Raw genomic sequence first — 25,835 nt, forward strand, 5'->3', positions numbered from 1 at the left:
CTAAACTGGGTTAGTCACAACTGGGGGCCGGTGCGGTGATGAACTTCCCAAGCAAGTTCATCCAGCTGGGTGCTTTGCCTGGCTCATCCCTGCTCCTCTGGAAACAACACACGGCCCAGGACGGGTGAGAGACAGGTCCCCTGGGACCCTCCTGGGGGCGGGGCCTCCTCGACCGGGCAGAGGCACTTGCCCGCGCCAGAGCTTGCGCCTTTTAACGCCCCGCCTCCCCTACCCCCCTTTCGTGACGTCATCGAACAGGCGGCCAATGGGAGTGCGTCTTACTGGCAGGCGGTGCCGGCGGCTGCTGCCAAAGAGGAAGTGAGCTGGGGCTGAAGCGATGGCCCGGGTCTGGAGCCTGCGGCCACAGCCGCCGCCGCCACCAGCGACTTGGGAGCAGCTGCGGCCGCAACCGGAGCTGGGGCCGGAGTCGCGGCTGGAGTGGAGGCGGCGCGTGTGAATTGCCGAGAGTCGCCCGTACCGGAACACCTCAAACTCTGGGCGGGAGCGCTTCAGGTGGGCTGAGCCGCGGTCACCCCTCCTCACCGCGCCCCCAGGCCCAGACAGCAGGGCTGGGGTCTTCCCAGGCGCGGGACTGGCTCCTCTCAGGCCGAATCTTCCAGGCTGGGCTCTGGGTCTTCCTTGGCCTCTGACTCCCTTCAAACTCAGGACGGAGGCCGGTGGACGGTGATCTTCTCGGACTCGGGCATTTTCTCTGTCAGGGTTGTAGTAGCTGAGAGACCCTTCCTGCTACATGTAGAGAGGGACCAGCGCGTTCCCACCGTCTTTCTTTGCATCTCCCCGTCTCTTCCCATTCAGGAACCAAGTTTCTTGTTTTTCTCTCGATTGGAAATGCTGCCCCGGAAGTCCTAAACACCTATCTGTGCGTCCTTCCCAGCTCCTGGAGTACCCTTAGAAACACTGTCTGTTGACCAGGGTTCAGAATCTCTCGTTCTTGACTTGACTTTTTATCCTGAGAGACAAAAGTTGCTCCCCTCCCCAGTACCCTCTTAAGTAACTGGCACTCCGTGCATAGGCCTTTACCCATTTGGATCACCAGCTCCCTGGCCATCTCTATGTGACTTCCCCCATTCATCTGAGTTCCAGTTTCCTCTGGAGTCCAATCTCCAGCCCCTAGCGTATCTGGTCAGTCCCACCCCTGGGTGGGAGTGACCAGAGGGCTCTGGCCCAGGATTCCTCACCCTGGAAGGCAGCTCCAAGGCAGGGAGAGAATTGGGCGTCGGGTACGAACCTGGCAGCTCAGGAGTGGGTGCTCCACTTACCCCACACAAGAAGATGAAAAAGCGCAAAGAACTCAATGCATTGATCGGCTTAGCTGGGGACAGCCGGAGAAAGAAACCCAAGAAAGGCTCAGGCCACCGCCTGCTTCGCACGGAGCCTCCTGACTCAGACTCTGAGTCCAGCTCAGAGGAGGAAGAGGAATTTGGTGTAGCTGGAAATCGCTCTCGCTTTGTCAAGTGAGTAAAGAAGTGCTGAGGCTGGGATGGGAAAAGGCATCTCCTTGCACTACCAAGGGGGCAAATGAAAGGGAAGCAGAGGGGAGTTCTTAGGAAGAAAAAAGTGTGTAGTCCCTGGAAGGCACAAGGGAGGAAAAATGTTAGGGAGAAGATGAGTTCAGGTTCTGAATGAAGTATAAGTTAGAGATCTGTCTCTAAGTGTACAAAGAGCCCTGAATCTAGGGTGGAAGTGTGGACTTGGGGAATGTGCCAAGAGCCCGGTGAGAGTAGCAAAGAAGCTAAGAATAGGAACATAGGGAGAGAGAAATTTGAGAGACAAGGCCTTGTTGTTAAATTTAGGAGACACAGGGTTTTTTATTTGTTTGTTTGGGTTTTTTTTTTTTTCCCCTTGTTGATGACTCTGAATCTGGTAATGGGGGAATATGATGAAGGACGTTCTGTAAAAACTATGAACCTTGAGAGAAATGGAGGGTGGGAGACAAAAAGAAGAGACAGCTTTTTTCAAACTACTTTTAGATGGTAACACCCTCCAGTAGTGAGCACAAGTGAAAGTGTTACTCACTCAGTCGTGTCCAGCTCTTTGTGACTCCATGGACTGTAGCCTGCCAGGCTCCTCTGTCCATAGGATTCTCCAGGGAAGAATACTGGAGCAGATTGCCATGCCCTCCTCTAGTAATCACAAAGACATTGGGAATTGGGAGTTAGGATAGGAAGGGGCTGAAGGGAATCTTTAAAGTGCCCTTGGACTCTCTTAAGGAGCACATTAAAAGAGTATGCTGCTGAGGATGTGAAAACAAGAGCTAGGCTGAAGCTTAGGATGCTAAAAGAGATCAAATCCTTTGAGGTTTGTTTGTTTGGAATGTCTTTGTCCTTTTATGTTAAAGGAAGAGATTGGTTTCTAATGAGCTTTGCCAGCTGAAGTAGTTCAGGGCAACCCTGGGCTTCAGCTATGAAGATCTGATGAAGTAGAATAGTTAACTGGAACAGTTACCCTGTTGGTTTAGTTTAGACCTTGAGTGCTGGTTGACGTTTGATGTGAAATCTAACTCCTTCCTATGTTTCCTTCCTTCTGAGCCAATCAGCTGGAGTGTATGAGGTGTCCACTTTAACCTACCGTTCTAGTTTTTTTCATTCCATTTTCAATAAAGCTTACTCTATAAAGTTTCAGTAAAGTGAAACTAGGTCTTCTGGAATGACTATATATTTGAGAGAGAGAACTAGATAGATAAGTGAATTACAGTAGAATAATAAATGGCAGAGAAAACTCTGATCTTTATGCTTCCCTAACCTGAGTCAGTTTCCAAAGACCTGAACTGATGATGATAGCAGTGAGCTGCAGTGCCCACAGGTGCTTCCTGTAACTCAGAAACTCCCCCATTTCGTGAGAAGTTTGTCCCCAATAGATGAACTCTTCCTGGGTCATATTATCTTGACATATTCAACCTGCTGTTCAGATTTAAGTGTGTTACCCTATGTTCCCTGGTAAATGGGTTGGTTATTCATTAGAGATGCTAATTGCATGCCCACACATGTGCTATTTGGAATCAAACTATTCATAATCCCTTTCATACTCCTGGTTGAATTTGTTCTTATGATCAGGGGAGACTATTTACGATGCTGCAGGATCTGTTATCCCCTCTGTGCGTTTGTCATCCTTGCCGCCTGTGTCGTGGCCTGCGTTGGCCTGGTGTGGATGCAAGTTGCTCTGAAGGAGGATCTGGATTCCCTCAAGGAAAAGTTCCGAACAAGTAAGTGGTCACTCTTTTCAGAGTATAATTTTGGACTCTGCCAGGTTCTAGGACAAAGTGAACCACACTGAGTTAAGATTTTTGCTCACTCTGATGAAGCAATTACATGTTCCTTTCAGCATTTTTTAAACTCTTTCTTAGCTGTCAGCTTGAATGCAGTAACATTTATTTTTAAATGCACAAACAAAACACAGTGCTTATGCATCATTGGGACAAATAGCATCTGAAATAATGGCATTGCAGTCAGCGTTTATAGCATAGAAAGGAAGGGCTGAGATCCAGGATTCTAGAACCTGGGTTAATTTCCACCTGTTGCCACTTCATGTTTCCCAACTGTAAAGTGGCAGTAGCAACACTAGGCTGTTTCCTTCCTCTTCACAGGGCCATTTGAGAAAGAATGTGGGCGTGTCTATCAGACAATATCCTCCTTAAGAAAAACCTAGAGAAGCATAGTACTGAGCAGTAATAATAATACCCAGCATGTATGGAGTGCTTACTCTGTGCTGAGTCACAAATAAATATTTGTCTCATGAGGCAGTGTCTCCTAAGAAACTTTTGAAGTTGAAGAGTTTTATATATTCTAAATTGTTAAGTTGTATTTTGTGCATCCAACGTCCTTTTTCTGAGAGATGTGCTTGCATGGTAGGTTCAACCCGTTTTAGCCTAAAGATCTTTCTTTAGCAACACTGAGATCTTTGGTTCTAGGTTACAAGGGTTAATTTTCTAAGCTAATAAAAATCTTAAAACAACAACAGCAAATTACAAAAAAAGGAAAGAAACTTATACCCAAAAGATGCTTTACTTAGTCTTTGTTTTAACTAACAAATAATGCATAGCTATAATTACAACGTGCATTTTTTTATAAGTAATAAAATTAGTTTTTTTTTTAATTTCTAAGCTAAGGAACCAGTTTCAGGTTAATCACAAAATCACAAATACCCTAACTTTAGCAGCTTTAACATTCCAGAAAACTGACCACTAGGCTTTCTCAAAGTCATAAAGAAATCTGTCCCTAGAACTAGAATTAGAGTTGTTTCCTTACTTCCTAGAAGTAAGCCCTAGATGATCACAACATCCTAGCTTTCCTTCACCCCAGTTTCTCTTTGTTGCTTGCAGTTAGTTAAGTTCCAAACCTAACCTAGGGACAGCTAATCCTTAGTGTATTAATGACGTTCCTAGGGATGTTGCTTAAAAAAAATATATTGAAATATTAACTTTAGTTTTCTTCTGAGCTTCTGATTCAGGAAATAGGATTGGATAGGCCGCAATTCTCTGCCAGGATCATCCTGATTTCTGTATTATAAATTGGTGGGATCAGAGTACAGTATAAGAAAGAATGAGCTTTGTATTCTAGTTATTTTCCCTCCTTAATTTTGTACTTAGCAGTATTACATGGTGTTTTTCTTGGTAAGTAATAATCATAACTTGGAAAGGAGGTTCTGAGAAGCAGTGTTTTAACTATAAATAGCCACTGACGACACCTGTCTATGCTGACATCTCTCCGTAACTAGTTGGGCCTCCTACGTTTGTACTGCAGCTTGTTTGGGTCACATATTTGTTGTTGTTGTTCAGTCACTAAGTTGCGTCTGACTCTTTGGGTCACATAAAGCAATTATTTATTTATACATTTCAAAACATTGCTCAATTCTGCCTTCAAGGGATTTATTTCTCTGACTGCTCTGTGCCTGTGTTTTCAGGACACCAGTGTAATGCGTACCTTAGCTGAGCTTTTCATTCTCAGGAAATTTCTTTGTTTAGAAAGTCATGTTTGAAGTGTGTACACACAATAGACCTAACAATCAATCAGGCCACGAATATGTTTTGAGCACTTGTTAATACCAATTCCTGGAAATACTCTGTTCAGGAGATGCCAGGAGTTGTGCCCTGGACTGTGAGACCTGCTTTCTACCACTGAGCAGCATTCCCCTGGGACCCTGGCTATACTTGTCAGCCAGCCGAATGAAGCAGATTTGGAATTGTCAGTCCAGCTGCTCTGTGGGCTTTGGTTTGCTGCAATAGATATGCTAGTGCCTATACTATCTGAAGCAGAACTTCCTGAGAGAGCATAGACGTGGGCCTGGGGCTCTATGAGTCAGTCTATAGGCTGAACCTTAGTGGACCACTTGGCAAGAGGCTTTTTGGGAAAATCATTCTCTTAGCTAAATGATGTTAATCTTGTTAAACTTATATAATCTTTCTTTGAATTATGTTGCTACTTTAAATATATTTCAATAAGTTTATTTTTATTTCTTGTTTTTCAAGAGGATAGTGGAGATAAGACTACCTGCTGGTCTGGCTTAAATACCTTTTTTAAAAATTCAGAGCACTTTGTCATTTATTTCATTATCTTCCAAGACACTTGCGAGGAAAGGAGGCGGGATTGCCGAGATATCTGGAGCAGAAAGCAGAGCAGATAGGCTAGGTATTTTTTCCTTGAGGCCAATGAGTAATTTGATCCTTAAGCTAAAAGTGCTGCCTGGCTGTGAAACTCTTCACTCAGTTTTCTTTTTCTAGAACCAGGTACTCCAGAAGACCTCCACAGTTATTCTAAGGAAGATTCTATTCCCAGCCATTCCACTCTATCACTCAAAGGTAGACGGAGGGGAAAGAATTTGGAAGAGAAGGACAGTATTGATAAGGCAAACATCTCTGTTTCTGGTCATACAGAAGAGTAGCAGTTTGATCATTTCATGCAGAACTTAAAATTGGTCTTATGCTAATAAGGGTGCTAGGATGTAAGCATCTGTGACAGCTGAAGTGTTCTAGAAAGAGTGCTGGTCCTTTCTAGCACTTTCCTTTCCAAACTTTCTAGAACCAGAAAGTTTGACTGTTGAATCCTCACTTTCTGATTACAAGCTACGAAACCCAGACAAGTCACTTATTCTTTCTGAGCCTACATTTTCCCATCCGTAAAACATAAAGATAAATTTGTGCTACAAAAGCACTTTGGGCATTCCTGTGTCATAATATCTGTCACACTCTGTAGTAATTCTGGGCTGATGCCTCGTTCCCCACCAGACTGAGAAGTTCAGGTTCTTTTGTATGCACTAGTGCCAAGTACATGGCTGGGCACATAGTAGGGGCCCAATTACAAGATGAGTGATTACATAAAAGTATCTTGTAAACTGTAAAGATGCACAAATATAAAATATTACTCTTGGCATTATGTGTTGTATCTAAAGGGCATGTGCAGAAATCTTCATTTCCTCTTCTTAAAGATCAGGAAAAGAGCTAACTAAGTTCTTTTGAGTAGGATTATACTAAATTTTAAATGAGTTGCTTCATGTTGAAAGAACATGAATTAGTAATTGTAAGTTTTTTTATGATTAAACTTAATCGTAAGTTTGTTTACTGTATTTCATTCCATGTATGTAATCAGAGTGCCTTTACTTGTCTTCTCTCTCCTAAAAAACCCCAAATCAGATAATGAATATAATCCCTTCCTGGCTCACACAGTCCTCAGGATTTAAACCATTTGCAGGGCTTGTCAGATTTATATGTTTATTAGTTAATTATTTTAATCCGAGTTACTTATGTGTTTGTCTTACTTCCTCTTCTACTTAATTCATATAGATTGCAGGAAAGAGAGAGACTTCCCCAGCCTTGGGATGTTTTACCATGTGAGAATGGCAGATATGTGTGGGATAAGCTTTTCTTTATAACCTAAGTGAATTCGAAATTCAGTTGGGTGCTAAGTGCTACATTAATTTAGACTGGTAAAATATTCCTACTACATGAGGTGAATGTATTCCTGAAAACTGTGTGTAAATCAAATGTTACATTAAAAGCACTTAGCCAAGGCTACTATTTATAAAGAACTCCTTCACATATTTTTGAAAAGTGAATAAAAATGTCTAATTTCTTTTAATAATTTTCACATAGTGAGTTTGTTTACAGTGAGGATACCACCACCACCACCCCCGATTTTTGTGGGGATTTTTTTGTTGTTGAATTTATTTGTTGAGTTTTCCTTATTTAACTTAATTAGGATAATATTAACTCCATTTTATACCCTATAATCATTTCACTGGACAAGCATTTAAATGCTTCTGTGTACCTGGGACTGTGCTGGTCCCTGGGAATACATGACCAAATAAGACCCGATCCCTGCCCTCAGGCAGCTCTCTTCAGTCTGATGGAGGAGACAGATAAGTAAATAATTACAGCACAGCATGTTCAGTCCTCAGTAGAGTTTGGAGTTGTAAAGAAGTAACAGTGGCCTCAGGTGGGGGCCAGCTATCTGTGCTGAATCTTGAAAGGAATCAACTAGGCTAAGGTGGAGGAAATGAAGGGGCAAAAGTCAACTAGGCAGAGAGGCTAGTGTGTGCAGTCACTGAGGCTTAAAGAGCTGTGTCAGGAAAGGCAACTTGGAAAGTAGACTGAAGTGTAGCTAAAGTGATGAGAAATATGGTTGAGAGGTAAGCAAAGGCCAGATTTATTCAGTCATTAATACTTACTGAGTGCCTGAAGTGTGCCAGGTGTATTCTCAATGCTGACCATACAGAAACAAAAAAAGTTTGAGAACTTAAGATTTTAGTAAATAGTTTTATATCTGTCCCCTTATGCCAGTTTTTGATTTTAAAAAGAGCACATGATAACTAATCAAGAAGTCTGTGGCTTTAAAAGAAAGACATAGGTTTTATTCTGGAGGACCAGCCATTATCAATATTTTATTTTCCATGAAAAGGAAAGAATACTGTAAAGAGTGAAGAGAAAGCACTCTTTCAGGCCTCTGCCTTCAAGCTGGCAAATCTCTAAACCATCCAGAAGATGCTGTTTCTCAAAAGAAGAGCCAAATTCACCTAACGTTTTTCTTCATCTTCTATTTCACTTTGAGCTTTTGGGTTGAGTTAAGATTTACGAAAGCACTGTTTGCTGTTTATGAAAAAGATTTAAAATCTTAGTTGTCAAAGCAGCACTTGAAAGGTAGTAAGAATCTATCTTGCATTTGACCAGTTTGAGGTAGAAAAAATAAATTTAAACATTTAGAGATATAACTTAGGCTGTCACCTTGAGCATTAATGGAGTAAAGTTTATAAATCTTTGTTGACCAATCAGAAAGTTTCTTAATTGAGCAGGTCAATGCTTAACATTTATTTGTCACTTATTGTATGCCTGGCCAGCTGTGTTTAGTGCTTCATAGCCCTTCTTTCACTTAAAATATTTTCACAGGATGGTTAGAATTATCACTGTATTACACATGAAGAAAGTGAGCTCAAAGAATTTGAGTAATTTGCTCAAGATCACAGTAAGTTACCGAGTTGCAATCCAAGTCTAACTCTTTCTGCTGATGTTGTTTGTTGTCATTTTTAGCCACCTGGCTTTAAAAAAGTTGTACTGCCAGTAGTGAGATAGCCCCAGTTAAATGAAGCTTTAGTGTTAAAGATACACATTTACAGAGGTAAAAAGAAAGTAAAAGGTGGAGCTGATAGATAAGATTTGTCATTATCCTCCCAGAATTAACTTTCATTAATCTGTCTTCTTTCCTGCTGTATGATTATTTTTTCATCTTGGAGCCATGAGGGAACTTATGGCTATTTATGATTGTTCTTATGTTTGCTTTTAGTGGAATCTAATCAGAAAAGCTCATTCCAAGAAATTCCCAAACTTAATGAAGAACTACTCACCGAACAAAAACAACTTGAGAAGATTGAATCTGGAGAGCTCGGGTTGAACAAAGTCTGGATAAACATCACAGAAATGAATAAGCAGGTAGCAAAAATGTGATTGTCTTTCTGTATAAGCTGTGAATATTTCATTTTGTCTGTCTAGTATGTATCAGTAAGTGTAGGGAACTCACTTCAGATTGTTTTACTTTTTGAAATGGTGCTTTGCATACTGTGATCCCAACACATTAAAGTCAGGTAAAATAGATAATAGTTATGCATTTACCAGAAAATTTAAAATGTTAACCCTTTCTACAGAGGAGCAGAGTTTTACCAAGTAGAGCAGCTTAGAAGGAGTTAGAAATTCATGAATCAGCTTTTCCTAAAGAGCAGTGTAGATATTAAATTTAAGAACGTATCATCTACCCCCCACACACAAGAAAATTGGATAACTGGTTTTTATTAGATAATGAGAGCTTATTTTGCTTAATAGAATTTGAGTAATTTGCTCAAGATCACAATAAGATACTGAGTTGCAATTCAAGTCTAACTCTTACAAACTTACAGCCTTTGGGTGTAGTGCTACTGTATGCCACACTGGAAACTTAGCAGCTAATGATAATTATTATTCTAGAATAGTATTAGAGAAAATGGCAGAGTTGGTTAAATACCTTGACCAGGCAAGTAGGCTTAGAGCCAAAACTTTTCCAGTCCCTAAATTGGCCATATCTCACACTGATTCCGAAAGAGGGACTGCCAGAGGAAAAGGGGATATTCAGAAGATGTTGATGGGGCATCTTATATGAATAAGGTGCTGCAGCTGCAACTTGGTGGCTCTAGCCTTTGTTCTCAGTTTGTGTGCTTTAGTTAAAGAAAGACATGCATTGACTGAAAAGAAAACTCAAGTGCCAAGTGAATGGTCCACCCACAAAGTCCTTAAAAATAGCTTTGTCATTCCTGTTGTGGCTGAAAGGATGTTCTGTTCTTCAGAGTGGAGTCACAAAGTTCAGAATCAGTCAGGGCAGAGAGCACTGTGCTGGAATAAAGTGCTTGCCAATGTTTTTGAAGCTACCTGCTCCTTTCAGCAGTAGTTTGGGAGTGGCACAGGCCAGCACTTGTGACCAGAGATCAATGGCCTAGGGCAGTGGCTTTTAGACTTTTGCCTGGAACCCACAATAAGAAATATTTTCCATAATTACCCAGTAAACACATATGTATGTATGTGCACACGCGCATGCACACACTTGGTCATGTCCAACTCTTTGTGACCCCGTGGACTGTAGCCCACCAGGCTCCTCTGAAAATGGGATTTCCCTGGCAAGAATACTGAATGGGTTGCCATTTCCTTCTCCAGGGGATCTTCCCCACCCAGGGATTGAAACCTTGTCTCCTGTTATCTCCTGCATTGGCACTTGGATTCTTCACTACTAGCGCCACCTGGGTGTGACTGAAATAAAAGTTTCTGAAAACAATCACTTGCCTTAATATAATGCTGCCTTATGATATTTTATTTTTTATTTAGTTCTCTTTCATTTTTATAAGTATCATGAAATAATTGATGGGTTAGAGCACCTACTATTGACTAGTTATCGTTTAGCCTTGGAGTCTCAGTAATAAGGGAAAAGCAGAGATTCACTCCTTTTTTACAAGAAATATAGGCTAGACTCTGGCCTTACTTGTATTCACAGAACAAATGAGCAGTTTGGCCAGAGAGTACAAGTCAAAGTAACCACCATGAAGCACTGAGAAATAATTAACATCTCTCTCTGGGGCAAACTGTGGGTTCTTTTGCAGCTCTGAGGCATCTAATTATACTAGAAGGTTGTCCATTGAATTCTGAGGTTTGAGCACAGTAATAATGATGATGGCACTTAAGATGGTAACTGCCACCCATTAAATTCCTTCTTTATGCAGGCCTCTATTAGATGCACTACATATGAGATATCCTGTTTTGCTTCTGTAGCTCTATGAAGTAGGAGGTACTGTCTCCATTTTACAGATAAGAAAACCAAGGCTCATTGAGGTTAAGAGGTTTACCCAAGGTCAACTGCTGTGTAGCAGTGCTAACAAAATATTCAAGTTGTAGGAACCTATTTTCTTTCCAATTTTCTATTCTACCTTCCATCTTTATAGCCTCTAGAGGATGCAGTAGGAGCTTAGTAGATAAGGCTGAAAGAAGGTGAAGTCAAGTCTGTATCAGGGCTTATAATGGATGATTATCTGTTTTAGTAACTTTTTTACTTACTATTTAAAGAGCACTTAATTTTAACCCCAAAGCAAAAAAGCAACATTTCAGACCTTATAGTATGAAATGGTCTAATAATAAGTAAATGGTCTACAGTAGCTATTTTTAATTTTGCTAATGAAAAGTCATGTAATATCCATGAAAGTCATGACTCATCTTTTGGCTGGAATGTAGGGGCTTTTTTTCTTAATGGTTTGTATTTAATTCAACTTTTTAGACTCTTTGAATTGCATTGTGTGATTGTTAGAGATAAGTTTTTATAAAGCTCAAATCCAACCTAACATTCTAGAGTGTGTCTATCAGAGACCTAAGGAGCCTCTGATTTCAGTAATGGGAGAGTGTCCCTTGCCTTTTATTTTAGTTACACATGTAGCTTTGCAGTAGTTTTCCACAGATGTGGGCATTATTCCACTCAAGAGAGGAATGCTGAAAAACCGAATTCAGCTTTGTGGTTTCTGGGACTGTAGCTGAGTCCTGGTGACCAGTGTGTGATCCAGGTCATATAAGTGAGTACGAAGTCCTCTAAGTCCTCTAACACTTAGAGAACTTGAATGGTCCTCTAAGAGAACACTTAGAGGAAAATGAATGGTCAACTCTCCAGAGCACACTCTTTCTGTGAGTCAGCTGATAGCCCAGGCCTAGAGCACTTGGGGCATGGGGAGAAGTGGACAGCACCTCATCTTTCATTACCTTCGCTTTCAGCTGTTCCTCTGGTTTGGATGAAATGGTAGCTGCCAACTAGTCACACTGGCCATTTGTGAGGCCATGACCATTCTCCAGATACCTGTGATCAAGATAGTGCAGTACCTGGGAGAGTAGCTCTACCCAGATCGCTTCACCCAGAACACAGCTTGTTGTCTGTTTAAAATCTGGCCAGTTGTCAGTGAAAGGAGTTGTTCCCTCAGGTGGAAAAAAGGTAATCACACAATTGATACGGTATTTGTAATAATCATATCCTTGCTCATCAAGTTGGTATAGAGCCAGTTGTGTATGTGCTCTGGGGCATTGAATAAAACAGATGTGGGAGAGACCCCTTCCCAGTACTTCAGGGTTGAGCATGTTAAGATAGTCTTGGAAGGCCCAGTGGAGGGCATGGGAAAAAGGGCTGGGAAAGGGCTAGCCAAGGAAATCTGTCATGTCCCTCCCAAAGCTTTGTGATGTGTTTTTCCTATGTGTCTATTTCCTTCCCATCTTTTGTCTTTAAAATTTCATGAGTAATATGTGAACATACTCTTATATAAGATTTAATAGTAAGATACACATAAAACTCTTAAGAAAATTCTTCACTGCCGTCTCTGTATGTGCCCCCATCATACACAGATACACACATTTCCTGTCCCCATAGTTATTGTCAATAGTCTGGGCTACATTTTTACAGTTCACTTTATATGCATTTACAAAATCATAATAGCTTTTAATATGAATCAGCTTATAGGTTATTGTATACAAGTGCACACATATGTGTGACTTTATAAATGGAGTCATTAGGTATATATTCTACAGCTTTTTCTGTTTACTTAATATATCTATATCCTTAGTGATAGACATTTAGATTGTTTTCTAGTATTTTGCTGTTACAAATAAGAAAGCAGTGAATAGTCTTGAGCATACATCTTTATGCTTGTGAGCATAATCTTTTTTTTAATTTGTGTTTTCTTCCAGTTTTATTGAGATAAAATTAACACTAAGTACTGTATGAGTTGAAGGTGTACAGCATAATGATTTGATTTACATCATAAAATGATTATCACAGTATGTTTATCGAGCATCCATCATCTCATACAGATACAAAATTAAAGGAGTAGAAAAAAATATTTCTCCTTGTGATGAGAACTCTTAGGATTTACTGTTTTAACAACTTTCATGTATAACATACAACAGTGTTAATTATCTTCATCGTGTTGTACATTACATCTCTAGTACTTATTTATCTTATAACAAGAGGTTTGTACGTTTTGACTATCTTCCTCCAAATTCCCCTCCCCCACCATCACCATCCCCACCCCCCACTTATGGTAACCAACCACAAATTTGGTCTCTTTTTATGACTTTGTTTTTGAAGTATGATTGACCTGTAACACTTAGTTTCTGTTACACAACAAATGATTTGATATTTATTTTCATTTCAAAGTGATCACCAGTGTTACTTACGTCACCATGCAAAGATATTATGTAGTTATTGACTGCCTTCCCCACACTGCCCATTTCATGCCTGTAACTCATTTATTTTGCAGCTGGAAGTTTGTACCTCTTTATCTCCTTCACTTAGTTCTTTCCTTCCCCTCTGGCAGACACCTGTTTGTCCTCTGTATCTGTTTCTGTTTTGTTATGTTTGTTCATTTGTTCTTTAGATTCCACATATAAGTGATTTCCTACAGTGTTTGTCTTCTCTGTCTGATTTATTTCACATAGCATCATGTCCTTTGGGTTCATCTGTATTGTCACAAATGGCAAGATTTTATACTTTTCTATGACTGGATAATATTCCTTTGTATGTATATGTGTGTGTGTGTACACACAGTACACACCACAACTTCTGAATCCATTCATCTGTTGATGGGCACTTAGGTTGCTTGTATATCTTTTCTGTTGTTACAGTGAACATAGAGATGCATATTTCTTTTTTTTTCTCTTTTTGGTGTGGACTGATTTAATTTTTAAAAAAATTAATTTCCTGACTTAAAGCAGGAACTTTTATTTACACTAAAGCCATTTCATGCATAGTCACTTTTAATCATTTTATACAGTGATTTGAAACTTATTAAGATACTCTCTGGCTACTTTTATCACTTTTATTTTTGATAGTGATCTCAACTTTATGTTTGCATAAGAACGTTTCGGGGAGTGTTTGAAACATACATCTTTTCTAATGTTTTCATTTTCTTCAGATAAGTACCCAGAAATGAAACTGCTGGATGATATGGTAGTTTTGTTTTTTATTTTTTGAGGAATCTCCATACTGTTTTCCATAGTAGCTGCACCAGTTTACATTCCCATTAGCACTGCAGAAGGTTCCTTTTTCTCCACATCTTCTGCAATACTTGTTATCTGTTTGTCTTTTTGACAGTAGCCATTCTGACAGGTGTGAGGCAATATCTCATGTGGTTTTTCATTTGCTTTTTCCCTGATGATCAGTGATGTTGAACATCTTTTCATGTGCCTGTCTTCACTGGAAAAAAATCTGTTCAGATCTCCTGCCCATTTTTTAATTGGGTTGTTTTTTTTAGGTGTTGAATTGTATGAGCTCTTTGTATATTTTGAGTATTAACTCCTTGTCAGATATATTGTTTGCAGATAACTTCTCCCATTCAGTAGAATCCCTTTTCATTTGCTGATAGTTTCCTTCACTGTGTAAAAGCATTTTAATTTGATGAAGTCCCATTTGTTTTTGCTTTTGTTTCTCTTGCCTAAGGAGATAGATTCAAAAAAATATTACTAAGACCAGTGTCAAAGAGTTTACTGCCTGTGTTTTCTTATATAAGTTTTACGATTTCAGATCTTTTTTGTGCATGGTGTGAGAGAGTTCAGTTCAGTTCAGTCGCTCAGTCGTGTCCGACTCTTTGCGACCCCATGAATTGCAGCACGCCAGGCCTCCCTGTCCATCACCAACTCCCGGAGTCCACCCAAACCCATGTCCATCGAGTTGGTGATGCCATCCAACCATCTCATCCTCTGTCGTCCCCTTCTCCTCCTGCCCCCAATCCTACCCAGCATCAGGGTCTTTTCCAATGAGTCAACTCTTCGCATAAGGTGGCCAAAGTATTGGAGTTTCAGCTTCAACATCAGTCCTTCCAATGAACACCCAGGATTGATCTCTTTTAGGATGTATTGATTGGATCTTCTTGCAGTCCAAGGGACTCTCAAGAGTCTTCTCCAACACCACAGTTCAAAAGTATCAATTCTGCGGTGCTCAGCTTTCTTCACCGTCCAACTCTCACATCCATACGTGACCACTGGAAAAACCATAGCCTTGACTAGACGGACTTTTGTTGGCAAAGTAATGTCTCTGCTTTTAAACATGCTATCTAGGTTGGCCATAACCTTCCTTCCAAGGAGTAAGCGTCTTTTAATTTCATGGCTGCAGTCACCATCAGCAGTGATTCTGGAGCCCAAAAAAGTAAAGTCTGACACTGTTTCCCCATCTATTTCCCATGAAGTGATGGGACCAGATGCCATGATCTTAGTTTTCTGAACATTGAGCTTTAAGCCAACTTTTTCACTCTCCTCTTTCACCTTCATCAAGAGGCTCTTTAGTTCTTCTTCACTTTCTGCCTTGGGTGGTGTCATCTGCATATCTGAGGTTATTGATATTTCTCCCGGCAATCTTGATTCCAGCTTGTGTTTCTTCCAACCCAGCGTTTCTCATGATGTACTCTGCATATAAGTTGAATAAGCAGGGTGACAATATACAGCCTTGACGTACTCCTTTTCCTATTTGGAACCAGTCTGTTGTTCCATGTCCAGTTCTAACTGTTGCTTCCTGACCTGCATACAGGTTTCTCAAGAGACAGGTCAGATGGTCTGGTATTCCCATCTCTTTCAGAATTTTCCACAGTTTATTGTGATCCACACAGTCAAAGGCTTTGGCATAGTCAATAAAGCAGAAATAGATGTTTTTCTAGAACTCTCTTGCTTTTTTGATGATCCAGCAGATATTGGCAATTTGATCTCTGGTTCCTCTGCCTTTTCTAAAACCAGCTTGAACATCTGGAAGTTCACGGTTCACGTATTGCTGAAGCCTGGCTTGGAGAATTTTGAGCATTACTTTAATAGCATGTGAGATGAGTGCAATTGTACGGTAGTTTGAGCATTCTTTGGCATTGCCTTTCTTTGGGATTGGAATGAAAACTGACCTTTTCCCTTCCTGTGGCCACTGCTGAGTTTTCCAAATTTGCTGGCATATCGAGTGCAGCACTTTCACAGCATCACCTTTGAGGATTTGAAATAGCTCAACTGGAATTCCATCACCTCCACTAGCTTTGTTCATAGTGATGCTTTCTAAGGCCCACTTGACTTCACATTCCAGGATGTCTGGCTCTAGGTGAGTGATCACACCATCGTGATTATCTGGGTCGTGAAGATCTTTTTTGTACAGTTCTTCTGTGTATTCTTGCCGCCTCTTCTTAATATCTTCTGCTTCTCTTAGGTCCATACCATTTCTGTCCTTTATTGAGCCTATCTTTGCATGAAATGTTCCTTTGGTATCTCTAATTTTCTTGAAGAGGTCTCTAGTCTTTCCCAATCTGTTGTTTTCCTCTATTTCTTTGCACTGATCGCTGAGGAAGGCTTTCTTATCTCTCCTTGCTATTCTTTGGAACTCTGCATTCAGATGAGAATATCTTTCCTTGTCTCCTTTTTGCTTCTCTTCTCTTCCCAGCTATCTGTAAGGCCTCCTCAGACAGCCATTTTGCTTTTTTGCATTTCTTTTCCATGGGGATTTTCTTGATCCCTGTCTCCTGTACAATGTCACGAACCTCTGTCCATAGTTCATCAGGCACTCTGTCTATCAGGTCTAGTCCCTTAAATCTATTTGTCACTTCCACTGTATACTCATAAGGGATTTGCTCTAGGTCATACCTGAATGGTCTAGTGGTTTTCCCTACTTTCTTCAATTTAAGTCTGAATTGGGCAATAAGCAGTTCATGATCTGAGCCACAGTCTGCTCCTGGTCTTGTTTTTGCTGACTGTATAGAGCTTCTCCATCTTTGGCTGCAAAGAATATAATCAATCTGATTTCGGTGTTGACCATCTGGTGATGTCCATGTGTAGAGTCTTCTCTTGTGTTGTTGGAATAGGGTGTTTGCTATTACCAGTGCGTTCTCGTGGCAAAACTCTATTAGCCTTTGCCCTGCTTCATTCTGTACTCCAAGGCCAAACTTGCCTGTTACGCCAGGTGTTTCTTGACTTCCTACTTTTGCATTCCAGTCCCCTATAATGAAAAGGACATCTTTTTTGGGTGTTAGTTCTAGAAGGTCTTGTAGGTCTTCATAGAACCGTTCAACTTCAGCTTCTTCGGCATTACTGGTCGGGGCATAGACTTGGATTACCGTGATGTTGAATGTAGCTTTATAGTATAGTTTGAAATCAGGGAGCATGATGCCTGTAGTTTTGTTCTGTCTCAAGATTGTTTTGACTTTTTGAGGTCTTTTGTGTTTCCATATAAAATTATTTATTCTAGTTCTGTGAAAAATGCCATTGGTATTTTGATACAGATTGCATCGAATCTATAGATTGCCTTGGGTAGTGTGGTCATTTTAACAATGATTTTTTTTCCCAATCCATGAACACAGTATATGTTTCCATCTGTTTGTGTCATTTTCTGTTTCTTTTATTAGTGTCTAATAGTTTTCCAAGTACAGGTCCTTTACCTCCTTAGTTGGATTTATTCCTAGGTATTTTCTTCTTTTTGATTAAGCAAGTAACCTCTAGGATAGATATTTCTAGAAATGAAGTTGCTGGATTAAAGAGTATAAACATTTCAAGTTGTGACAGATACTGCTAGATAACCATCTAACTAGTGTCTCCAATTTACATTTCCATTAACAATGCATGAGAATACCTGTTTCCTTACGTGCTTTTCAGACCTCAATATTATTCATACCTTTTTAAAGGCATGGTTAAAACTTCCTTGATGTAATTGCTGCTCTTGAGAGTTTATGGTTTGCTGCGAGTATCTCTCTGGGGCTGAGGTTTCTCACTCATTTTATTTTTAAATGGATAGAGTTGGAATGTTGATGATTTGTCTGAATATTTTGGGACACTTATGGAGAATTCCATGTTTAAGTACTTATTAAATTTCGTTATTAAAAAGCTAACATTTACTTGGTATTTTGTTTGTATCAGTTACTATGCTAAGAGTTCTAGTTATCTCATTTAATCCTCATAGCCTGTATTAGTTATCTCTTGCTGTGTTACATTTGTCCCAAAACTTGATGACTTAAAACATCTCACAGTTTTTCTGGGTCAGAAATTTGGAAGCAGCTTAGTTGAGTTGCTCTGGCTAGGATCTTAAGGTTGCAGCTAAAATATAGTATCAAGGCTCCATTATCCGAAGGCTTGACTGGGACTGAAGGATCCTCTGTCACAGGGCTGTTGGCAGGAGTTCTCAGTTTGTTCCATCATGGCTTCTCCATGGGGCTGCTTGGGTGTTCTTACAACATGGCACCTGGCTTGTCCAGAGCAAGTGATCTAATAGAGGACAAAAAGGAAGACTTACTGCTCTCTTACGGAGAAGGCAATGGCACCCCACTCCAGTACTCTTGCCTGGAGATTCCCATGGATGGAGGAGCCTGGTAGGCTGCAGTCCATGGGGTCGCTAAGAGTCAGACACGACTGAGCAACTTCACTTTCGCTTTTCACTTTCATGCATTGGAGAAGGAAATGGCAACCCACTCCAGTGTTCTTGCCTGGAGAATCCCAGGAACGGGGGAGCCTGGTGGGCTGCCGTCTATGAGGTCACACAGAGTCGGACACGACTGAAGTGACCTAGCAGCAGCAGCACTGCTTTCTTATGATCTAGTTTCCAAAGTTGCCCATTGTCACTTGCACTTTATTCTGTGGACCAAAAATGAGTCACAGGTGCAGGCCATACTCAAGGGAAGGGAATTAAGTGTTCACCTCTTGAAGAGAGGACCATCAAAGAATTTGTGGGCATATTTTAAAACCATCAGACATCCCTATGAGATGGTTGTTGTTATACTATACTCCCAGTGAGGAAAATTAGTTCACACTTATGTACTTTTATCTCTGCTTCATAGCCTCCACCCTCTGCTCTGCTCAGACTCGCCTTCTCAGTGTCCATCTCAGCCATAGAGTTTTCATTCTTAGCCATTCATTCATTTGGTAGATACTTACTGAACGCCTGTCTTTGTGCCAGGTGTGTTATGGAAAATAAAAAAGAGGTGGTCCTTGATGACATGGAGCTTACAGTCTAGTGGAGGAGAGAAACCTTAATTTAAAATCACACCATAAATAAATCACTGTCACTTTGAGAAATGCTATGAAGGAAGAGTATTCTTGCTGTTGCTTCCTACCTACTCACTGATGCCACACTCACCCTTCTAACCTAGAAAGGAAAGCTGATTTATTTCTATATATAAAACTCTTGCTTCTCTGGCAGAGTCTGATTTGAGTCCTGCTTCAGTGAAGCTTGTCCCTTTCAGCCCACAGTGATAGTCTTTTCTCAGACTTTATTTGGTATCACATTTAGTACTTGTTTCTTTAATGATACCTCCATCTCCACCCCTCTCCCCTGCCTCTGCCTCTCCACCCTCTGCTCTCTTCCCCTCCCCCCCTCCTTTTCTCACTCATTTTTTGCTCCTGCCCCCAGGCCTTCTTTCTATCCTCCAAACATGCCAAGTTCTTCCCCACACTGGGACCTAACAGTTCCCTCTAGCCTGAAATGTACTTCTTTTGATCTGGCTGGTTAATTCCTTATTATTTGGATCTCATCTTAGACTTCATCTTCTAATAGAGGCCTTCTCTGATAGTCCAGTCTGAAGTAGCTACCCAGTCATTCATCAAGTCAGCTTATTTTAATTTTCCTCTAATGCATCCCACTATCTAAATATTTTTATTATATGAAATTCTGTGTCTCTTTGCACTAAAATGTAAACACCAGTGATCACTGACATCTGTGTTGTTCACCACTGGAATAAAATAGGGCTCGATAAATATTTGTTGTAGGAATGAATGAATGAGAAGGCTTCCCTGGTGACTCAGTGGTAAAGAATCCATCTGCTAATGCAAAAAAGCACAGGAGACCCAGGTTTGATCCCTGGGTCAGGAAGATCCCCTGGAGTAGGAAATGGCAACCCACTCCAGTATTCTTGCCTGGAAAATCCCATTAACGGAGGAGCCTGGCAGGCTGCAGTCCATGGGGTCACAGATAGTTGGACCTGACTGTGACTCAGCACGCACGAATGAATGAGAGGATGAATGAAAGGAAAATGGTCTGACACCCCTGAACATACCCCTCCTAAAAGGAAAGAGGGAGAAAAGTTCCAGGGCTCCCCACTGCACTCCTTTGTTCAGAACATGCTGCTGCTCACTCCAGGAGCTCCCTTTAAATACTTTACATAGTACTTGTTATTATCTAGTACTTTTTTTTTTGTTCTTCTGTCACCTTTCTACCAGGATGTAAGCTCCATGAGAGCAAAACCTCATGGTCTTGTTTGCTACTTTCTCCACAGTGTTGGGCACAGAGAAGGTGCCAGATATGTGTTGAAGAAAAGAATAAGGGGTCAGGTTTACACCTACCACAGGGTTAGGCATGTCACAAGTGCCCAGAGCCTTCCTTGATTACTCTGTGAGGCCACTCTGAGTATAATTGCTGTTGGTAGGTCTGTGTCCTCATCCTCGAATTTGGGACAGGAAAGCAGTGTGGAACTGCATCTTCAGCCACATTGCAGTTGTTGGAGTATGATCTCTGCAACCTGAAATGGCATATTACACAGGTTCCCCCAGTCCTCAGTCAAGAGAGAAGTCCAGCTATTTAGAATTTTATCCCTAAACTGCAGAAGGGAAGATACATTTTATTTTGATTCAACTTCTATTTTAATACATTCGGTCTGTCAGTCAGCCAGCAAGTTAGTGGGTATTTATTGAGCCCCTTCAGGGTCCAAAGTGGTGCTTTGGTTGAGCAATTGAGTTTGAAATATTAATCACATTGTTAAACCAAAACTAAATCCCCAAGTAGTTGAAAGTGCCATTCAGGTTGTCAGGTTCAGTTCCTGTCGACTATATTTGTGATGATGGGCTTTCACTTTATAATGTATGTTCCCACTTGGGTAGGAACAAAAGTTCAGTGAGTGAGGTGGTATTTTTTTATCAAAATGAAATCTTTCAGAGGTCCTTGATCATTAGCTTTCTTCCTGTACAGTTGTTTAAGGGTTGTATTATAATCACTGCATCTTTTGGGTAATTTAAGATGTTTGAATCTTGTAGCTGCCAACAGTGGGATAAAGAATAATACCTGCCTTTCCCTCTTTGGCCTGGCCAAGAGAGAAGGGGTATTATTGCTGCCTCCCACACCTCAGGTCTATCCAAGGTACTCCACAGAGTTCCTCTGTTCCTGTGAGCTAACGGGGTGGAATGTCTGGATTACAGAATCATGTGGCATCCAAAGGTGCCTTGACAATCCACAACTGCAGTGTGTGTGAAGCGATCATTTGTTCTACAGATTCTGTTTTCATTGTTTATTACTCACTTCCTTTCAGATTTCTCTGCTGACTTCTGCAGTAAACCACCTCAAAGCCAACGTCAAGTCAGCTGCAGACTTAATTAGCCTGCCTGCCACTGTAGAGGGACTTCAGAAGGTAAGTGCTGTGTGTAGATACTGAAATTAACCAACTGTAATTCTGCCTTCTTGCAAATTTTCTTTGAAAGGCTGGTATTTGAAATCAGCTATTCCAAGAAGATAGTAGCAGAGTTCAAGATATCTCTGTTTCGATGTGGTTAGTTGGACTTTTAATTTGCAACAGGTGAGTTTAGCTCTGGTTTATATGGATTCACACCATTTTATTTGGCTTTCCAAATCCCAGGAGTGCTTTGCTTGGACTCTTATGTTAACATGTGTGGGTTTGCTTTTCATTACTTGCCTTTTCAGTTCATCATCCACAGTGTCTTTATGAAAGCAGAGCAGTTGTACATGAGAGTTGCCCTAAATTGCTCTTGTTTTCCATAAGTGAGGAAGAGAGGTGTTTTTGGTGTGTGTGTTTTTATTGGTTTTGGTTTAAAAAAAAAGATTTGTAGAAGTACAAATAAAATTCCGAGATAAGATAAATGCTGACGAAGATGTGGTGCAAAGAAAACTTTCGAACACTCCTGCTGAGAGTATAAATTGGTAAAAAGCATTTTAGAAAACAGTATATATTATTTTATAAAGGTGAAGGGGCACACCCTCTAAGCAAATCACTCTTCAGTATGTACCTTAGACTGTAGGCCCTAGGCAAACAGTACTTTAGAATTTCTGTTTACTTGATCCCTAGGATTCAGGCTGAGAGCAAGAGGCAGTGACCAACCAAATGAAGAATATGTGAGGATCTCTAGACCTGGGTGGGGAGAATGGGTTGGGAACGGAAGGAAAAGAGGGCACACAAGCAACATGCGGCCCTGGGGCAGGAAATGAAAGAAGAGATTCTGGAGCAGAGAACCCCAGACAATGGGTATCAAATCTAGAATCTTTGACTTTTAAAAGGCAACATGTGACAAGTTTGATTTGATTATGCACCAGGCTATTGTTTTTGTCTTTGTTGCTGTTGTTCAGTCGCTAAGTTGTATCCGACCCTTTTGCAACCCCATGAACTGTAGCCCACCAGGCTGCTCTGTCCATGGGATTTCCCAGGCAAGAATACTGGAGTGGGTTGCCATTTTCTTCTCCAGGGGATCTTCCCGACCCAGGGATTGAACCTGTGTCTCCTGTGTTGGCAGGTGGATTCTTTACCACTGAGCCACCAGGGAAGCCCCACACCACCCTCTATAAACGTATAAATTGTTTCCACAAAGGAATGAGAAATTCCTAAGCCAGAAACAAAACTTTTACAGCCACACCACTGTGTGTGCAGTCTCTATAGTCTGCTATTTGTCCAATATGGTCATCTGCTACAACTTTAAAAAAAAAAAAAATAGGGGCGAGATGAGGCCAGATTCTTTTTGCCATTGTTCCAAAGGTCAAGTGGGGAAAAGGTAGGCCTCTCTGGCCTTCAGTACAGAAGCAACTCTGGCAGTCTTGCATTCGAAGAGGAAATTGGTTTATTCTCACATTCATTAATTCAATAAATATTTGTGGGTCTTCCTCCAGTATGTGCCAGGCACTTTGCAGTTGGTGAGAAGACTAGTTTCAGGGTTTTGCTGTAGAGTTCACATGGTGCTGTCAGCTGCTTCCTTAAAAAAAAATCTTAAACAAGAGCTTACTATCTTTTTGCATCCTGATGGGCTCATACGTGCAGTCAGTGAGGATTCTCTAACAGTGGATGTCTTTGAATGCTTGTAGCTTCTGTAACAACAGAGCTTGTATAGATAACATCCTTGCTTAGAGACTTCTGCCCAGTGTGTTGTCTCCTTGCAGTCCTGTGCATTTATAATGTCAGGCACTACTTTTATTACAAGTGGCTCAGTTTTGAAGTGGTAGGTCATCTCAAAAACCTAACCTCAGTGTATCTCCTGTAATTTTTTTTTTTAATGTTGAAAATGACATTTCTTTTTCTCTTGGATTCCTGGCTGGCTGCTGCTGCTGCTAAGTCGCTTCAGTCGTGTCCGATTCTGTGCGACCCCATAGACAGCAGCCCACCAGGCTCCCCCGTCCCTGGGATTCTCCAGGCAAGAACACTGGAGTGGGTTGCCATTTCCTTCTCCAATGCATGAAAGTGAAGTTGCTCAGTTGTGTCCGACTCTTAGCGACCCTATGGACTGCAGTCTACCAGGCTTCTCCGTCCATGGGATTCTCCAGGCAAGAGTACTAAAGTGGGGTGCCATTGTCTTCTCCAGTCCTGGCTGGCTATCGGTATAATAAAAATACCCTTGGTTAAAAATACTAATGGGACACTATAAAATTGTCAGTATGTCTTAATGAAAGGCCAAAACCTACCAAATTAATAACACTCTTTTGTATGATCCCTTAGAACAAGCCGTTTTTAAAAAGATAATTTCTGAATTATATTCCTAAGTCCCCAATCCACTTGGGCTCCTTACACATAATGAAAGCAAATAAGCTACTACCCATATCAAACTCTACTCAGTAGTTACTGATGGGATTCTAAAGCAGAAGAACACATGCTGCCAAATGAAATTTTCTGTTCATCTCTGCAGTGTTGGGTTTCCCAAAGCCAAAAATAGCTCCACCTGTTTTTACTCAGAAGTCATCATTTTCTCCTGAGAGTGGCAATCTACCGTGTTACCTCTGGTCATCTGCCTGCAGGGCTTGATAGAGACAGTTTGTGGGAGAACTTTACCTACAGGTCCCAGGTTTATAAACTAGTAATTTTTTTTTTTCTTTTTAGGAAAGCTCTGGCTTTCCTCTATGAAAATTGTGTGTGTGTGTGTGTGTGTGTAGTTTCTGGTTAATTGTGTCAGCACAAGCTACATGGAATTCATAGTTCGAAGATATTTGAAATAATCCTATATTAGGTCAGTGTTTAATGTAAAATCACAATGATATACCACTGCACTCCCACTAGAATGACTAACAAAGAACAGACTGAGGATATTAGTATTGATGAGGAGATGGAATAAACAAGTTAAACATACATACCATATGATCAGACATTCACTCCTAAGTATTGTGATGACAAGAAAGCATATGATGAAGGGAAATGAAAACATATGCCCACATGAAGACTTGTATGTGAATGTTCATAGCAGCTTTATTTGTAATAATCAAATGTTGAAAACAAGTGGCCATCAACAGGTCAGGAGATAAACTGTGGTGTATCCATACAGTGGAATGCTACTCAACAACATGCTGAGTAGCTACAATGTATATAAATCTCAGAATAATAATACTGTGTGAAAGAAGCCATACCAGAACAACAACAAAAAAAGTACATGCTCACTTACTGTTCTATTTATATAAAATTCTAGCAAATGCAAACTGACATATATAGGTATATAGATAAATAGATAGGTAGTGATAGAAAGTGGATCAGTGGTTGCCTGGCAGTGGGGAGGAATGAATTACAAAGGGGTGTGAGGAAACTTGGGGATGATTGATGTTTATTATCTTGATTGCAGTAATGGTTTCACAGATGTGTGTGTGTCAAAATTTAGCAAGTTATACATTTTTAAAATGTTCAGTTTATTGTTTATCAGTTGTCATAATAAAGCTATTAAAACACACCTGACCCTACTCCATGTTTCTGTTCAGAGTGTAGCTTCTATTGGCAACACTTTAAATAGCGTCCATCTTGCTGTGGAGGCAATACAGAAGACTGTGGATGAACACAAGAAAACCGTCGAGCTACTACAGAGTGACATGGTAAGGAAATCTACAAATGCTACGGAAAGTCAGCACACTCCCGCCTGCCCTTTTCTGTCTTATCAGGTGATCCTAACTTTCCACTTACCTAAACAGACCACACTAAGCGCCTTTTTAAAAGATACAATAGACAGTGTTTATTGATTTTTCTACAATCTGTAAACTAAGTTAGATAGGATTAAAAGCCTAGTCTTTTGCAAATGTGGTGAAGGAGGTACAGCACTAAGATACCATTCTCTGAGTGGACTGTGTCAGAAATAAAATGGAAAAGAAGGAAAGAGGGTGGGGAAGTGTCTTACTTATCGCTACATAACAAATCACCCTAAAACTTAGTGGCTTAAAACAACACTGGATTATTTCTCACTCTTCTGTGGATCAAGAGTTGGGGCAGGGCTCTTAGACTGTGGAATGATTAGCAGCCAAGCAAAGAGGAGCTCCAGAGGGTGAAAGGCCAGCTTGGGTGTTCCAGTTTTAGCCAGTCTCCCATTCAGATTACAGCTGCATGGATGACCTCAGGCTACACCATGTGAAGCAGGATGCTGCCCCACCTGCTCTGAGCCCAGTCAACCAACAGAATCATGAGAAATAGTAAGCTATTGTTTTAAGCCACCAAGTTTGGGGATGATTTGTTATACAGCAACAGATAACTGAGACACAAGCAAAACCCCTGCAGTGTTCAGGAATTGCTTTCAAATTTCTCGTACTGCTGTGCCAATGTAAGCTATCTCAGTCCTTCAGAGGCTTTAATTTATCTCCTAATGGATACTCCTCTCCACGAAAGGTTTATGA

At 40.7% G+C, this 25,835-nt stretch overlaps 1 protein-coding gene across 2 annotated transcripts in view; it reads left to right on the plus strand.

The window, feature by feature from the left end:
* Positions 1–303: 303 nt before the first annotated feature.
* EFCAB14 (EF-hand calcium binding domain 14) overlaps positions 304–25,835 on the plus strand; it is a 38,037-nt gene continuing 12,505 nt past the window's right edge. For both annotated transcript variants that reach the window (XM_081488495.1, XM_081488496.1), the window contains exons 1-5: positions 304–1,475; positions 3,075–3,223; positions 8,790–8,935; positions 21,292–21,390; positions 24,936–25,046. In XM_081488495.1, coding sequence (XP_081344621.1) covers positions 1,294–1,475; positions 3,075–3,223; positions 8,790–8,935; positions 21,292–21,390; positions 24,936–25,046 — 687 coding nt within the window. In that variant the 5' untranslated portion in view covers positions 304–1,293. The remainder of the gene's footprint in view (positions 1,476–3,074; positions 3,224–8,789; positions 8,936–21,291; positions 21,391–24,935; positions 25,047–25,835) is intronic.

The sequence above is a fragment of the Giraffa tippelskirchi genome, chromosome 5 (assembly GCF_054371585.1).
Source record: "Giraffa tippelskirchi isolate mGirTip1 chromosome 5, T2T-mGirTip1v1.2.pri, whole genome shotgun sequence".
Classification (NCBI taxonomy): domain Eukaryota; kingdom Metazoa; phylum Chordata; class Mammalia; order Artiodactyla; family Giraffidae; genus Giraffa; species Giraffa tippelskirchi.